Below are 17,471 nucleotides of genomic sequence, written 5' to 3'. Positions count from 1 at the left end.
GACAGCAACCTCTCCTTTGATGCCCACATCACCTCCGTGGTCAAATCTTCCTTCTACCATCTTCGAAACATCTCCAAAGTCTGTCTCTACCTTTCCCCCCCAGATGCAGAGATACTCTGTATCTAGTTCAGAATGCTGCTGCCAGGATCCAGATGTAAAAAACGTGATCACATCACCCCTGATCTTGCCCAGCTGCACTGGCTACCTGTAAAGTTCAGGATTATTTTCAAAACTCTCCTGCTCACCTACAATGCCCTTCATCACACAGGTCCCAAGTACCTCCACAACCTGCTGACCCGCTATGTCCCTGCCCGCAAGCGGAGGTCCTCCGACTCTGGCCTGCCTGTTATCCCCAAGCAAAAGTGCACCACACTTGGAGAATGCTCGTTTAGCTTCATGGCTCCGACTCTCTGGAACTCTCTCCCAGCTTTGGTGCGTGATGCTCCCACCATCACTCGCTTTAAATCAACTCTCAAGACCCACCTGTTCTCTCTTGCTTTCCATGCTCTTTAAGCCTGATATCTGCTATTATCTGCTGCATTGCTGCTACTATTTCATGTATTATGCTACTATCATGTATTATGCACGTTCCACTGTATTTAATCATTGTTTTTTTACTGTATAGCATGTATTATGCATTTCTCTGTATTTAAAGTATTATGGATTTTCTTGTTGTTACTGCATCTTGTAAAGTGCTTTGTGATGGTGGTCCACTATGAAAGGCGCTATATAAAATAAAGATTGATTGATTGATTGACTGATAGAAAATACTGCTTGTCTCAGCTAATCGTGTAACACAACATGCTTGCAAACTGAAGGTTATAGCTTCAAATCCCACGCATGCCAGGTCTTTTTCCAGGGAAATGTTCCATTTTAAAATAACAATAAATAGTTTAATATAAATGATAAACGTCAAAATAAATGCGTTCCCTAGTATATTTCCATGTTGACAAAAAAGTTAATTGTTATTAAACTTGGATATCCTGTAATATACATATGTGTGGATAAAAGTGCCTTGGGTCTGCAAAAATCTGCAAAAAAATGAAGGAGGAGATTTTTACCTTAACTTTGGTGACTTATTTCTCTTACAGTCTTTGTAAACACTGATATGATATTAAATAACTTTCGTTTTGTATTATATGGTTTCACAATTATTTTCAGCAAACCGAGAAATCTTGCTAGGAACGAAGGATTGATGAGGGAGGCCTGTTGTGGAGCAAATGCTGTTTTTCATTGAGTCTGTCGGATAGTGTTTAGATCCGTTTGCCATTTCTTCATTACATTACTGTGCTCTCAGGCTGTATACACATTAGACAGTCAGGGTTTTTAAACTACGCGCCACGTATGTTCGCTTCTCATTGCACCGGACCCAGATCCACATAGTACAACACCTTCTCATGATCCGGCTCCAGTGGTCACAAATCTTATTACATTTTTTGATCTCCTTAGAACAACCAGCCCCTGTCCCACATAGCGTGGAAAATGCATTTTAAAATGTTGACACTGCATCATGATAAACAAGCTAGGCTATTTACATGCCACAGCCAGCCTCTGAGTATTCTTTTGGCAGGAAGTCCGGCCAGGTGCACTGTGGACTCTGTAGTTTCTTAACAAGCGCTTGTATACAAGTGCTGGCAAGCAAATATGGTATGCAAAATAAATCTACAGCCAGCCTTTGTGTGAAAAAAAGCTAGGATGTTTAATAATGGAGTGGAATGCCATTCATTCAGCCAGAAAGCGATTGCAAAGCAATAGAAACATACATTGGGAATAAAATGCTTAATGTTCGTTTATAGTTTATGGATTTTCTAAAACATGTATTGCTAGTAAACAAAATAGAGGCGTTTACATGTTTAAAGGTGGCTTAATTTCAGATTATTTTTTCTCTGAGGGATACTGGCTATCAGAGGGGTCCCTTTAAAGATAATGTACTGTTAAAAGTAAATCTCATGTGCTTTTCTTCTAAATATGCTTTGTAAAACTCATATTGGGGTCTTCAGTATTGAGTGTGGTTTTCTTTGAAACTGTCTAGATGGTCTCTGGACTGCCGACATCAGTCTCTTCTTAAGACATCTGATTTTGCCAAGGCAACTTCCTCCTTACCTTAGGTCCTGCTGCAGAGATTATAATTTCCCCCGGTGGCTGAATCCAAGGCTCTCCATCAACCTGGACAGGAATGGGTTTTGTAATTGTGACACGCACGTAGGCCCCCTGAGCAATCCGGATTCCAGAACGCAAACCACCCTGGACTTGGCCCTTAGTGAACATGAAAAGAAAGCATGTTTAAACCTATATTTAACAGCTGAATTGTCAGAATGTCCCTCCTTAGGTCAAGTTCAACATCTGCTTAGCAACACAGCATAGCTTGGAACAGTGCAATTTGACCGATTATTCTGTTGTTAGATTTGAATGAATCCAAGATAGATTCCAAAATAAGATCTGTTCAAGATATTCACGAAGCAGCATAGCATTATTAGTTATTCAATGATAGATCATTCAACTCTTGTATAAACTGGAATCTCATCTTAATTATAGTACAAATATACTTTTACCAGATACAAAATATGATAAGAAATTGAAATGATCTTATTCTAAAATTGATAAAAAATAAAAAAAAAAACTAATTATTTTTATATTTGATGGTAAATCAATTTAATCTGACTCTGTCACAGTAGAAAAAATAAATAAAATGGACAGATTTACAAAACCAGTGGGTTTTAGGCATTGATAGAAGTAGTATAAATAATAGATTTAGAACATAATATCACTATTCATTTACCTCTGTGCAAAATAATACATTAACTCAGGGATGGACAGAGATGGTCTTACCATGTGCACCACACCAGTGACTCCCACCACCTCCAGTAAGCCGTCATCAAGCCGTGGCTTCCCGTATCGGCCGTCGCTGTCGGACCCCCACAAGTCAGCTCCAGATCCCCAGCTAAAAAAAAACACACTAGGCCTTGTCAGTTAAGCCTCATAGCAATTAAGCCTCATAGCAATTGATTAGTTGGGCACACAAATTATAATCATTCGAGTAAATATCGATGATTGTACCGCCCACATACATTTTCGCTCAATTCCTCTCCCCACAATGTTATTATTTTAATATCATTTCAGTTAGGTAAAAGCTTGTGTACAACAACTGGATGTGAGGGATAATTACTCATTGGTAGTGTCAGGAGAAAGAAAAAAAAAAAACACTGTGAAGTTTGCAACTAGCCTAAAGCAAGTTTAGCATTTGACAGGAGTGTTACTAAAACATAGTAGCCGGTCTGAACAGTTAAACCCAGATGTAAGTGGTGCACTGACACCAATACTCCAGATGGCTCCCTGAAAAAGGGGCCCTGGGCCTGAGCATCAAACTCCTAGAGCTGCTGCACGGCTTGTTGCTTAGCCTGAGGCTTCTGTCTCTGCGGCGGAACCTATTAAAACCTCTGCAGCGTGCAGACATGGGCCGGTTCTGAAGACCACCTCTGGCAGCAGGCGCAGCCGGTCTTTGAGGCCAGAATGCCAGTTTGTCGCTGCTTTGCGCACTGGGGGTGGTCGCTTTGGCAGCAGGTGAACCAGCTCCTTCATGGATTCCCACGCGAGGTGAGACTGCTGCAGCATCTCGTCCACCGCGGGACCAAACGTATGCCCTGGTGTAATAGGGGCATCCAATACATTCCCCTTGTATATTAGGGGCCATTCAAAATGTGGCATTTTCTGAAAGCTTACAAAGCATGTGCTGGTATGGTCAAAATAGCCATTTAAAAAAAAAAAATTGATTGCTTACATACATATGTTTATACAGACATGCTCAAATTTGTTGGTACCCCTCCACAAAAAACAAAGAATGCACAATTTTCTCTGAAATAACTTGAAACTGACAAAAGTAATTGGCATCCACCATTGTTTATTCCATATTTAATAGAAATCAGACTTTGCTTTTGATTTTTTATTCAACATAATATTGTAAATAATAAAACAAATGAAAATGGCATGGACAAAAATGATGGGACCGCTAACCTAATATTTTGTTGCACAACCTTTAGAGGCAATCACTGCAATCAAGCGTTTTCTGTAGCTCTCAATGAGACTTCTGCACCTGTTAACAGGTAGTTTGGCCCACTCTTCCTGAGCAAACTGCTCCAGCTGTCTCAGGTTTGATGGGTGCCTTCTCCAGACTGCAAGTTTCAGCTCTTTCCATAGATGTTCGATAGGATTCAGATCAGGACTCATAGAAGGCCACTTCAGAATAGTCCAATGTTTTGTTCTTATCCATTCTTGGGTGCTTTTAGCTGTGTGTTTTGGGTCATTATCCTGTTGGAGGACCCATGACCTGCGACTGAGACAGAGCTTTCTGACACTGGGCAGTACGTTTCGCTCCAGAATGCCTTGATAGTCTTGAGATTTCATTGTGCCCTGCACAGATTCAAGGCACCCTGTGCCAGGCGCAGCAAAGCAGCCCCAAAACATAACCGAGCCTCCTCCATGTTTCACTGTAGGTATGGTGTTCTTTTCTTTGAAAGCTTCATTTTTTCGTCTGTGAAAATAGAGCTGATGTGACTTGCCAAAAAGCTCCAGTTTTGACTCATCTGTCCAAAGGACATTCTCCCAGAAGGATTGTGGCTTGTCAATATGCATTTTAGCAAATTCCAGTCTGGCTTTTTTATGTTTTTCTGTCAAAAGTGGAGTCCTCCTGGGTCTTCTTCCATGGAGCCAACTTTCGCTCAAAAAGCGACGGATGGTGCGATCAGAAACTGACGTACCTTCACCTTGAAGTTCAGCTTGTATCTCTTTGGCAGTTATCCTTGGTTCTTTTTCTATCATTCGCACTATCCTTCTGTTCAATCTGGGGTCGATTTTCCTCTTGCGGCCGCGCCCAGGGAGGTTGGCTACAGTTCCATGGACCTTAAACTTCTTAATAATATTTGCAACTGTTGTCACAGGAACATCAAGCTGCTTGGAGATGGTCTTGTAGCCTTTACCTTTACCATGCTTGTCTATTATTTTCTTTCTGATCTCCTCAGACAACTCTCTCCTTTGCTTTCTCTGGTCCATGTTCAGTGTGGTGCACACAATGATACCAAACAGCACAGTGACTACTTTTCTCCATTTAAATAGGCTGAATGACTGATTACAAGATTGGAGACATGTGTGATACTAATTAAAGAAACTAATTAGTTTGAAATATCACTATAATCCAATTATTTATTATCTTTTCTAAGGGGTACCAACAAATGTGTCCAGGCCATTTTAGAATATCTTTGTAGAATAAGCAATAATTCATCTCTTTTCACAGCTTCTTTGCTTTATTCTATGACATACCAAAGGCATGCAAGTATACATGATAAAATAGCTTTTAATTTCATCACTTTTCAGGAGGAATGAAGCATTATTTCAATGAGCTGTAAGGGGACCAACAAATTTAAGCACGTCTGTATAATACGCCTAATAATTCTAGGAGTATTGTAACATTTTGTGACCTGTAGTCTTTATTATTTTTATTATTATTATTATTAGGCTTCCAAGCCCTTGGCTGGTAAGCCTATTGTTTTTGTTAAGATTATTATTATTATTTTTCTTTCTGCCAACAAAACCTTAAAAGTTGCATAAAATGAAAACCGTTGCATGAAAACTCTTGAAATTACCCAGAGTTGTATATGTCAATGGGAACTAATGTCGACAGCTGAATAAATGCGATTGGTCACGTGGTTTGACAGCCATATTGGATTTTACGACAAGTTTTGGACAATTTACAAACATCATCTTTTCGGAAACCACTTATTGCAGAGTTCTGAAACTTGGTGTACATGGTTAGGGATTGTCCAAGATGCACGGTGCTCGAAATGAAGCCAATTGGTTCAGTGGTATGGCGGCCATGTTGGATAACCTAATTAACATACAAATGTCTTCTCCAAAACTGCTAATCTGATCGAAGCAAAACTTGGCATACATGATCCAAGTATGGTTTTCTTTAAAGTTTGCCCAAATGAAGTTGCTACTGTAAAAAACATGGCTGCCGTGGGCCAATCAAATTTCAGCATTGCTGTAGTTGCATATATTGAGCATTAAATGAACACCGTTGAACAAAAACTCTTGAAACTTCACAGAGGAGTGGAGGCCTATAGGAATTAATGTATGTTCTATTAAAAAAAATACCTTGATATTGACCTTGACCTTTGACCTCTCCTTAAGGTAAAATGTAAAACTAGCTTAACTCATTACAGAGTGTAAATAGGGTCATGGTTACTATGGAAAACAGATAGGAACCCATATGGGCGCTATTGAAAAATTACCCTGATCGTGACCTTTGACCTCTCATAACTCGACACTTATTACTGGTGCTGAATGGATAAAAACTATTAAAAAGACTAGTGGATAAACACTGGAAACGGACCATTCATTCATTCGCAACTACCAAGTGCAGCTGGTTACAGTATCAGTTCACAATGAGCGAGAAGCGAAAAATGAGTTCTCGTTCAATTGGCTTTAAAAGCTCAGGTTATTCGGGATAACAAGCTCGTCAGTAGAACTTTCAAAACAAAATCGACAATGTTTGATTCTGTGTGACACTGATAGTTGTTTATTATTGTTTTTGTTTGCCAAGTTAATTCTGTATAATATACATTTGTTAACTTTTGCTATTTAAGCCGTCAAATTAGACAGTACAAGCCAATAGCTAAAAGTATTGTCAACAGTTTGTGCACAGTTTGTGGTTGGATTGTTTTCATAAAAATAACAATGTAGTTACTTTATTAATTTAAAACAAACTATACATGTTTGTACAGTACTGCATGCTGCAATTCAGTCATTCACTGCAGTTCTTTCAACCATTTTCATAAGGACATTTAACTAAAAATAAGCTTGTAAATACTGTAATACTGTAAACGTGTGAGTTCTGTTACTTATATGCATGTTAATGGCATGAATCATGTGCACCTGTGGTTAATTCGACACCTTGGATAAGTCAACACTAAATGGCATCCCCATGGGGTGTCGAGTTAACCGAGGTTGACTGTACAAATAAAAAACAGAAGATCAACACAGACACTCGAGATCAACACAGACACTCTCGAGATCAACACAGACACTCGAGATCAACACAGACACCCTCGAGATCAACACAGACACTCTCGAGATCAACACAGACACTCTCGAGATCAACACAGACACTCGAGATCAACACAGACACTCGAGATCAACACAGACACTCGAGATCAACACAGACACTCTCGAGATCAACACAGACACTCTCGAGATCAACACAGACACTCGAGATCAACACAGACACTCGAGATCAACACAGACACCCTCGAGATCAACACAGACACTCGAGATCAACACAGACACTCGAGATCAACACAGACACTCTCGAGATCAACACAGACACTCTCGAGATCAACACAGACACTCTCGAGATCAACACAGACACCCTCGAGATCAACACAGACACTCTCGAGATCAACACAGACACTCTCGAGATCAACACAGACACTCGAGATCAACACAGACACTCTCGAGATCAACTCAGACACTCTCGAGATCAACACAGACACCCTCGAGATCAACACAGACACCCTCGAGATCAACACAGACACTCTCGAGATCAACACAGACACTCTCGAGATCAACACAGACACTCTTGAGATCAACACAAACTCTTGTTCCCCTATTTACTTTTGGCTGTCAATAAAACAAGTCCAAATTAGGCTGTGCACACAACACTAGCTACCAAACAGTGTTCTCTTCACATGTGAAGTTACAATGGCAGGGATTAATAAAAAAATACACAACTTTATTGTATGCTTTATGTTTTTACCTGAAATGCACAAGATTATTATTATTATTATTTTTAAACCATAACTACTGTATGACATCCTTTGTTTTGTAATTAATAAAGTCAGGCCTTCCTTTCTTCTGAGATATTTTTCAACTTTAATAGTGTTACCAGGGCCGGTGCTTGGTAACTTGCCTCCCTAGCACGGCACCCTTATATCAGTCAGGTAAAGATTATTTTACTGATTTTTAAAATCAACAGGGTTTTTAATCAGCTTGTATCGTGCTCCTGGTTTCTGTTTTGAAATTGTACGGGCCCTGTACAGATTTTGAATTGGGTTTCCCTCTGTATATGGGATTTTGAAATGACTGTTTCATTACTTCAATAACGTCAACCTTTGATATTGCAAATCAGCTTCTTGCTAGTCTACAGAAGAACATTATAGGGAACCATTAACAGGGTAGGTTGTGCGGCAGAAGGGAGATGTTAGAATAAGCTAAGCAGACCGAAAAGATATAACTTTTTACCTTAACCAACACATTTTTGATCACAATTTAACAATAATCTGTGCAGTGAAATGATCCAGTGCATTAGGAAAGTTTTTCTAAGGTGCAAACAGAACTATTTACATGACAATATTAAAAAGAACACACTCCCAGTGTATGATTTGAAAATATAAACTTGTACAAAACTTAGCAGAGAGCACCACAGACGTCACGCCAACTACTACCTTCACCAAAACTGTCTAATTACTAGGGGTGGGTATTGGGACTGAGGATCTGCATTGCAATATACTGCAATACTGAAGACAATATTGTGATATGTATTGCGATACATATTGGAATTCAATGCTGAATGATGCTGATGTTGATTTTTTGCTACCAAAATAAATCTCCATATATAAACTGTGCTTTTTGTCATTTTTATGGAATTTAAAGTATTAGAATGTAATATGACAAATTAAACTCTCATATGAAATGCCCAGTAACAATTTTTGTTGGATTCTCAAAGTACATGCATGTGCTTCCAATATGAAAAATAGAAAAACAGTGCTGGTTTGAAAGCTATTACAATTCTCTATAAACATTCATTTTAAATGTTATTTTTTTTAAAACAAATTATTAAAACTAATATCTTTATTTTCATTTTATATTAAACATGTTTTTTAAAGCGCATCCTATGACAGTGGCCATAAACACGGGTTTAAAGCTGCTTTATGTATCACTCAGTGCAGAGACCCGGGGTTTGGAATAAACAACTGACCTTGCTTTTAAGATTTAATATATTATTACAAAACCATATATAAGTGCTACACATGTATTTAAAATAAATAAAAAAATACTGGTAAGTAATGTTATAAACTAATTATTTATCTATCTGCTTTGCCTGTTTTTTTTTCCTCAACTTAACAGTACCAGAACCGCTGTTTTTTTTTTTATCTGACGAGATCAAATGTGGTAGATCCAGGAAAATAAAAAGATATTCAGAATATAGTGTAAAATTACATTGTCCAGAACTGTCGGCAGATTGTTTTTACATTTATTTTTTAAGACTATTAATTGCACTGATACATTTCTTAAATTGGTGACGAATAAAAAATAACTGAGCGTTTGTAATTCGTAATTTTATTGGATACAGAGCTCCAGAAAAAAAGGCATGATGGCAATTGAAGTTCTGCGCTGTGATTACCTCATGAATCAAAAGGAATAGAAAAAAACATGCATGATAAAAATAGCCAAAAAAATAACAAATTTACCCTCTAGATGCTTTCAAAACAAGCCAAATTTGGCTGGAAAAACACCAATCTGACAGCACTGACCAAGGGGGAGTAGCCTAAAGTCACATGCATTACCTATTAAATGTTACCTCAAGTTCACATGTACAAATAAAACATTAATTTGTATCATTTGTTTTAGAAAAAACGATATTTGAATTGCCGTTCCAGTACTTTAAGATGTAGGACTACACCACTGTATGTAAGGTTGGTGGTACTGCCAGTGTATTTTACTTCAGCCTTGTTTGATACTATACAGCCATCCTTTTTAGATTGTTTTATTAGGAAATTATTCCACACATATAACTTTGCTTTGCAGAATTTAAACAGCTCAGAATCTGTGTGCTTCTGCCATATTTTCTTTTGTGTTAGCACTGATCGCATTATGAAGTGATTATCTCGCGAGATAATAGAGGACATTTTCCAGTAGATGTTTCCCTGAATCAGTTAAACCAAAAATACCGATATTGTTGTTCAAATACCGGTTATTGTATTGATGAATATCGCAGTATACCGGTAGACCCTTGTGTCTGCTGGTTTTCATTCCAACTGAGTTCTCAATTACTTAATCAAACCCTTAATTGAAGAAATAATGTGATTAATTAGACATTTTTAATTGTTCAGCTCCTAAAAAATTTGCCGATTTCATGTTACTTATAAAATTGTATAGTTAACTTGAAATCTCCAACTGTTTAAAAGCTGAAAATAATTAAAAAGGCTTAATTAAGCTAATGATTAGTTCAATTAAGGGTTGAATTAAGTAATTGATAACTCAGTTGGAATGAAAACCAGCAGGACACAGGGGTCCCCCAGGACCAGGACTGGGAAACACTACATTAAGTAACTGAGCGGCTCACTTAATTAACGCGCCCAAAGTCAACACAAAAAGCAAAAAGCCTACTTTGGAGATTTGCAATTTAGTTTTTCAACTTCAGAATTCAGCACTACATGGCAATGCCTAGAAGTTGGAATAATGGCAGGATGCACCATTTCTCCACTGGCTTTTACCATGGCAATGGAAGTAATCATTAGGGCATCAAAATGGGTAGTGGGAGGAGAGCGCTTGGCTTCTGGAATGCGACTACCACCAATTTGAGCATACATGGATGACATGACAACCATGACTACAACAGAAACCAATAACATTGAATGGGCACAAATGCAATTCAAGCCCACTAAATCAAGGAGCATCTCTATAATTAAAGGTAAAGTAGTAGATAAAATGTTCTTCATTAATGGTGAAGCAATACCATCAGTGTCTGAGAAGCCAGTGAAAAGTCTTGGGAGATGGTACGACGAGGATCTAAAGGACACAGTTCGTGTGGGAGAAGTTAGACAACAAGCAGTGGAAGGGTTGAAGAGCATAGATAGCAGCGCTTTACCAGGCAAACTAAAACTCTGGTGCTTTCAGTTTGGTCTACTGCCGAGGTTGCTGTGGCCACTGACTGTGTACGAGGTTTCTTTGACAACAGTAGAGAAGCTGGAAGCTTTAATCAGTTCATACATCAGGAAATGGTTGGGAGTTCCACACTGCCTCAGCAGAGTGGGACTGTATGGTAAAGGAATACTGCAGCTACCAGTCTCCGCTCTAACCGAGGAGTTTAAGTGCACCAAGGTCAGACTGGAAATGACATTAGTAGAGTCACGTGACAAATGCGTAAGGGAGGCAGCACCTGTGTTGAAAACTGGAAGAAAGTGGGCGGCAAAGAAAGCTGTGGAGGATGCAAAGGCTGCCCTTCGAATTGGTGATATCATGGGGCAAGTTCAGCATGGAAAAGGGGGTCTTGGTCTCAGTTCAGCTCCTCCTACATGGCACAAGGCAGCCCCAGCTCAACGGAGGAAGCTGGTAGTCAATGAGGTGCAAAAGCAGGAGGAGAGGATGATGTGCGTAAAGTCCATTTCCCAGGCCAAGCAGGGAGAATGGATGAGATGGTAAAGTGTGGAACAACGCATGATTGGCTGGCAAGACCTATGGTCAGTGGAACAGAGCAGGATCAGTTTCCTCATCAGGTCAATATATGATGTTCTCCCATCACCACAGAACCTAAACCTCTGGGTAGGAGAGGATCCCTCATGTCCTTTGTGTTCATCACTTGCAACATTAAGGCACATTTTGACAGGATGTAAGGTGGCTCTTAGCCAAGGACGGTTTATTTGGCGCCATGACCAGGTGCTGCGATGTTTGGCCTTAGCATTGGAAGACAAGCGTAACATGACCAATAAGTTGCCACCTGTTCCATCAAAACATTACACACAAAAGACAACATTCCTCCACAACATTGCGGTATGCTCCATTAGCCTCTGAAGCGGAACAGCGAGGATGGAGAGTCCGGGTTTACCCAGTGGAGGTGGGTTGTCGAGGATTTGTGGCACACTCTACAACCCGGTTTCTCAGAGACGTTGGATTCAGTGGCCAAGAGTTGCATCGCACAGTGAAGAACTTATCTGAAGCAGCAGAGAAGAGTAGCAACTGGCTGTGGTTGAGACAGAAAGATTCTGGCTGGGGATCTCAAGCACAATCGAAAGAAAGAAACGCTGATGTACGGGTAAGTAAGCTGGGCTGAGTTGAGTGGGGGACGAAGGGGGGTGATGCTGGGACGCCAGAATCACCATCGAGCCCTCTTGAGGTGTCGTGGGCTAGTCGACGAAACACAGAGGATGGAAGGTGCCCACTTGAAGACCCTAGAGATGTACCCTACTTAGCTCAATCCAAACGGTTGTCATGCTGATGCGCTGGGGAGACCGCACTGTGGTTGATCCCCGGAGCCAGTATTGCAGCCGTTGTGTGTGCTGATGCGCTAGGGAGGCAATAAGCTGATCCCTGGGGCCAGCATTACACTTCAGCCATCAACACCAGGCAGAAGGATATCTACATCATCATATGGAAGGAAACGCAAATGGATGGAGACACAGATGGATCACATTAGTTTACTGTAAAGCTACGTCTTAGTTGGTGCTTATCTTGGTGAGAGCCGCGTTCAAATCAGCATGAAGTTTTAACATCTACTCTCGTGTAATGGAAATCATTACATGTGAAAACCAGTGCGCACTAGATTTCTACGTGGCCAGACAAAGAGAGAGGAGGAGGAGACGTCCCCAGATATTTAGAAGTCATCTGTCTTTGCCTGTCTGACACACAATGTATACAGCAATTTTTCCTCAACACCCAAACAATCACTGACATCTGCCAACAGCTTCAGGCTGACCTGGAAGGAGACATGCAGAGAGCACACTGTTTGCCTGTAACATAAGGGTATCCGCTGCACTAATATTTTATGCCACTGGTTCGTTCCAACATACTATGGGTTACTGTAAAGCCATAAATATTTAAAACCAAAATATTTGTCGAATCACACCCTTAAAACCTATTTTGCTCCAGGAACATCGCCGACCTGTTGCAATATACAAAGTATTGTTGTGGAATTTGATTTCTTGCCAAAAATGTTTGCAGTTTTTTTTTTCATTCTGGAAAAATGCATAATAAAAGGCTCGCAAATATTTATGTTTTTACAGTACACTGCAGACACGAGCCAGTCAGCTGTGCAGTGCGAGATGTACCTGCATCTTTAGTAAAGCCTCTCACAAGCTGCAACAAAATACAAAGCAGGGTTTTCTTGGGAGGTATAAGTTTCCTGGTGTCCTGGGAGCCATCGATTGCACACATCCTCGCTAATTCGCAGGTGGCAGCTGCGTTTCAGCGGGATGACAGTCTGAGAGGCTGGTTGATAGGGGACAACGGGTATCCGCTGAAGCGGTGGCTACTGAAACTGCTGCTCAACCCCACGACCCCTGCCGATCAGAGATATAACCGTACCTTTAAATGTGCTCATACTGTAATTGAGTGAACATTTGGAATCTTCCAAATGCGATTCCAATGTTTGGATGTCTCTGGGGGAACACTACAGTACACTCCTCAGAGGTTTATCAATATCATCCTGGCTGGTTGTGTTTACATAACATACCTATCCGTAATGGATGTGATGTTGAACTTACAGAGGAAAGATTACAGGGTTTGAGGGAAGCAGATGCTGAACTTGAAGCCCCAGTGGTGGAGGTTGCAGATGCTACAAGTGCCAGGCCGGTCAGACAAAGCCTTATAGATTACTTTTTTATTTTGTAAGCATTAACTCTCCACCTGCAGGCTGCTAAAAAAAAAAAAAAATCGTAGCCTTGCTTGAGGGGCTTGGTCATCCTCCTCACTTGGGCTACTGGACATTTTTTACTTTTTTTTCTTTTTTTAGGGTTTCAAAATGCCATCTGTTTGCCGTTGCAGACGCACACATGCTCTTAAAGGGAAAGTTGAATCCTTATTGGTTGTAACCTTACTCCCCACTGTGCTTTGATTGGCTGGGTGCATGATTCGCTATTTAATATGCGTTAGCCCACGGATGAGACTCGACTTCTAAATCACGTTTTCATGCTCTATCGCGGTGGTTCGCCAATGATGTCATTTTTGCCCGAGCTTCAGCGTACATACTTGATAAATAGGGCTCAAGGTTAAACTGGCAATAAATGCCCCACCCTGAGTTGTTAGTCATTCTTTGAAAATTGACACTTGGAGTACCACTGCAATTGAGAAAGTGTTTTCATTAAAATCAACTGCATGTATGTGAATGGTCTATTCAGGAATACTAAAGGATTGTGGTTTGAGTAAAATCAGTAACAACCCCCACCTAATATAAACCAGCATAGGCTTTTATTTTTTGTGTTGGCCAGTGTCCCAATACTTGTTGGGTATCTGGTTTAATTTAATTTAATTTAATTTAATTTAATCGTGCACTGTAAACCAATGCTGGTACAATTACCAGTATTTGAATTTTCCAGAAAACATATTCCAGAAACATTAATGAATTTAGAGGCCACAATTACCATGCTTTTGCCAGACGAATTAAATACATTTATTTATTTTCAAAAAATCTGATAAAGAAATACAACTATTAAGGTTTTACTGTATTAATAAAATAATAAAAGGTTGGGTGGGTATGCAAGAAACACGTAATAAGACTTATTCTGGTCTGGCTTTTTCCTGTTCTTGTCTCGTTGCACTGGTACTGACCTGGGAATGTTGAGGAAGATGAGCCCTTCAATACTGGGCAGCTCCACCTCATGCTGGTCCACCTGCAGCTGCAGGTGTTGGTGCAGATTTCTGGTGTGGCTGATCTTCTGCAACCCCACTTTAACATACACCCCTTTGTTGTGAAACCTGGAAAACAGGAAAAGGGAGATAATTAACCGAGGACTTAATTGGTCTGTGGAAGGGTGGTGAGCAATTCACTGACACACACGGGACAGAGAAGATTTATCTGCAACAGTTTTATTATTTTCTTTTTGGCTTTATTTTCTCTTTAGCCTGCAGAGAGCGCTGTTGTCTGTGGCCTGTATACTGGCAATGGTAATCAGGACCACAGGTTACCAACACAGGTAAATGCAGACGCACTCACAGGTGCTCAAAAATAATAATGAAAACCAAAGGTGAAATGAAAAAGGGAAAATAAAACACAGTAATAAAACTACAAAACAGAAGTGTCATTGTATGTAAAATAATGTAATTGTATGTAAAAATAATGTGATATCTTGTAACACTTATAAGTCGCCCTGGATAAGGGCGTCTGCTAACAAATAATAATAATAATAATAATAAAAGTGCTGCTTACGCAGTGTCCCCACTGCCGCTATGCCGGTCAGCTCGGGTCTCCGTCCTGCGCTTCGCTGTGCACTATACACTGGGGTGGCCAAGGTTCCCCCTATCACTACACATGTCCCCTCGGGTCCATAACCGTATATTTTAATAAATAGTTTATTTAAGGCTGGCTGTCTTCCTCTGCCGTGCTTGCCTGATTTTATTCGCTCGTTCTTTGCATTTGTTTATGCTCGCCTCCTCAGCTAGCATCACTGGGTTTCCCCCGGTCATGGCCACCCGAATGCACAACCAAGCGCAGTTCTTATGGGCCTCTCAACCATGCAGAGAGAGGGAAAGCCAACACACCTTCCTCCCAACCTCTCCGTGTTATTGCCATGATTGACAGGTAGATCTTACGAGGCTGCTGCCGACCTTCCTGCAGAACCCCGCATGCGCCAGATAGTCAGCACAGACCACCCCACCCCCCCCCATTACAAGGTCTTACACACATCAAGTAATGGCAAAACTTTACTTTTAAAACCAAAATGATATTCAGCTCCTCACAGAAGTACTTTTCGCAAGAATACTTCAATCTATTAAACCTGATTACTTTGTGCTAGAATGCAAAGTGTTATTAACATGAGCAAATGTTAATTGCAGTCACCATTTCCACTTAATTATTTTAATTGGATAATGAAAAACCAAAAACAGTAAAACCATCATCTGTACTTAAACATTATTCTGTTTGGATCTGAATTTCTGGCAGTAGTACTCAAACTGAAAATAAATATTGGGGCTTGATTTTATTGATGGGCTATCGAAAGCAATCTTTAGGACTACTTTCATGCATTAAAAAAAAAATACAGCTATGATGATTATTATTATTATTATTATTATACGTCCTTATCCAGGGCGACTTACAATTGTTACAAGATATCACGTTATTTTTACATACAATTGCATTATTTTTTACACATTATTTTTACATAGAATTACCTATTTATACAGTTGGGTTTTTACTGGAGCAATCTAGGTAAAGTACCTTGCTCAAGGGTACAGCAGCAGTGTCCCCCACCTGGGATTGAACCCATGACCCTCCGGTCAAGAGTCCAGAGTCCTATATACTATAGTGTATATAGATCGGGAGAAAAAAAAACTAATAGGTACAACTATAGTACTTGGCATGGAGGTAGGCGGTCTCTGCTGATTTAATTTCCTACGGTGGTTAGAATGTGATTGATTTTTGTGGCTTGATTTTAGTGTTTGAAAAAATATTAAGCCAGTCACATGAAAGAACGTCAATGGTATTTTATTCTGCATGGTGTTTTGGAAATAGGTTTTCAGAGCATTAGGTTTAAATTCTCTGAACAATTCCCTGTCTGCAGTGGGATATCGGATCTCTGCGACCTCCTGCAGCTCATTGTGGGCCGTGGGCCTCCCGGTGCAGATTTCCGTTCCCATTAATTTCCTACTAATTAATTTCCAGATTTTCCAAACCCAGTCGTTGTTGTTATTTTAATGCAATGGTTCATCACTTGCTACAATTATATGCAATTTGTCTGCTACTGACAATGCCATTCAGATTTATGTAATGATGAGTAACTATTTTTACAGTAAAATTTAAATATTTTGTATTTGTGATGCTTTGATGTTTGTCATTCTTTGTAAAGACTATTCACTTCAAATCAGTTTCTAAAAATAACATTAAAGTTTCTAAAAATAACATTAAAGTTAAATTACATTAAGACAATGTAGTTTTATTTTACAGAAAAAATAATACATTCAAGTGCAGTGTAAATGTGCATATCTACAAAAATAACTCATGCACTTGTGGAAGGTTATTCAATAAAAATGAAAATTTAAATAATATTTTTGGTACAATATCCCCCCGGGTGTGCGGTAAAGCCAGGGACACACTGCCTGATGCGATCGTTGCATCTCTCTGGTGGAGGTCGCGTCGCAAAAAACACCTCTGAGAGCGGGCATCACACACTGCCCGATTGAAATCGCAGGAAGAGAATTTGTGATTTTTTCCTTATGTTTGACCTACCCAATGGAATACCTTGTGTGTGTGTGTGTGTGTGTATTAATAGAGAGAGAATACATGCATGTCTGTCTCCAGTCATGTGACTGAACGCGGTGAACTCATTGGTTGCTGACTTTCAGACTTGTGAGTGGGTCTGACACACTGCCCGATGCAACGGAATCGTATCGCTAAATATTAAACCATTACTATTTTTGTATTGAATTTTAACTTAATTCTCAATATGCATTTCCACAGGATACCTTCATAAACATTTCAAATCAATTAG

The 17,471-nt window shown here is 39.8% G+C and overlaps 1 protein-coding gene across 1 annotated transcript in view; it reads right to left on the bottom strand.

Moving 5' to 3' along the window:
• LOC117409550 (diacylglycerol kinase theta-like) overlaps positions 1-17,471 on the bottom strand; it is a 146,279-nt gene that overhangs the window by 8,382 nt on the left and 120,426 nt on the right. The window contains exons 20-22 of the mRNA XM_034015784.3: positions 14,596-14,742; positions 2,830-2,941; positions 2,104-2,256 (exon numbers count right to left, since the gene is read on the bottom strand). Of these exons, the coding sequence (XP_033871675.3) occupies positions 2,104-2,256; positions 2,830-2,941; positions 14,596-14,742 (412 nt within the window). The remainder of the gene's footprint in view (positions 1-2,103; positions 2,257-2,829; positions 2,942-14,595; positions 14,743-17,471) is intronic.

The sequence above is a fragment of the Acipenser ruthenus genome, chromosome 2 (assembly GCF_902713425.1).
Source record: "Acipenser ruthenus chromosome 2, fAciRut3.2 maternal haplotype, whole genome shotgun sequence".
Taxonomy (NCBI): domain Eukaryota; kingdom Metazoa; phylum Chordata; class Actinopteri; order Acipenseriformes; family Acipenseridae; genus Acipenser; species Acipenser ruthenus.
Note: the sequence above shows the minus strand (reverse complement) of the source record. Positions and strands in the feature narration are given on the sequence as shown.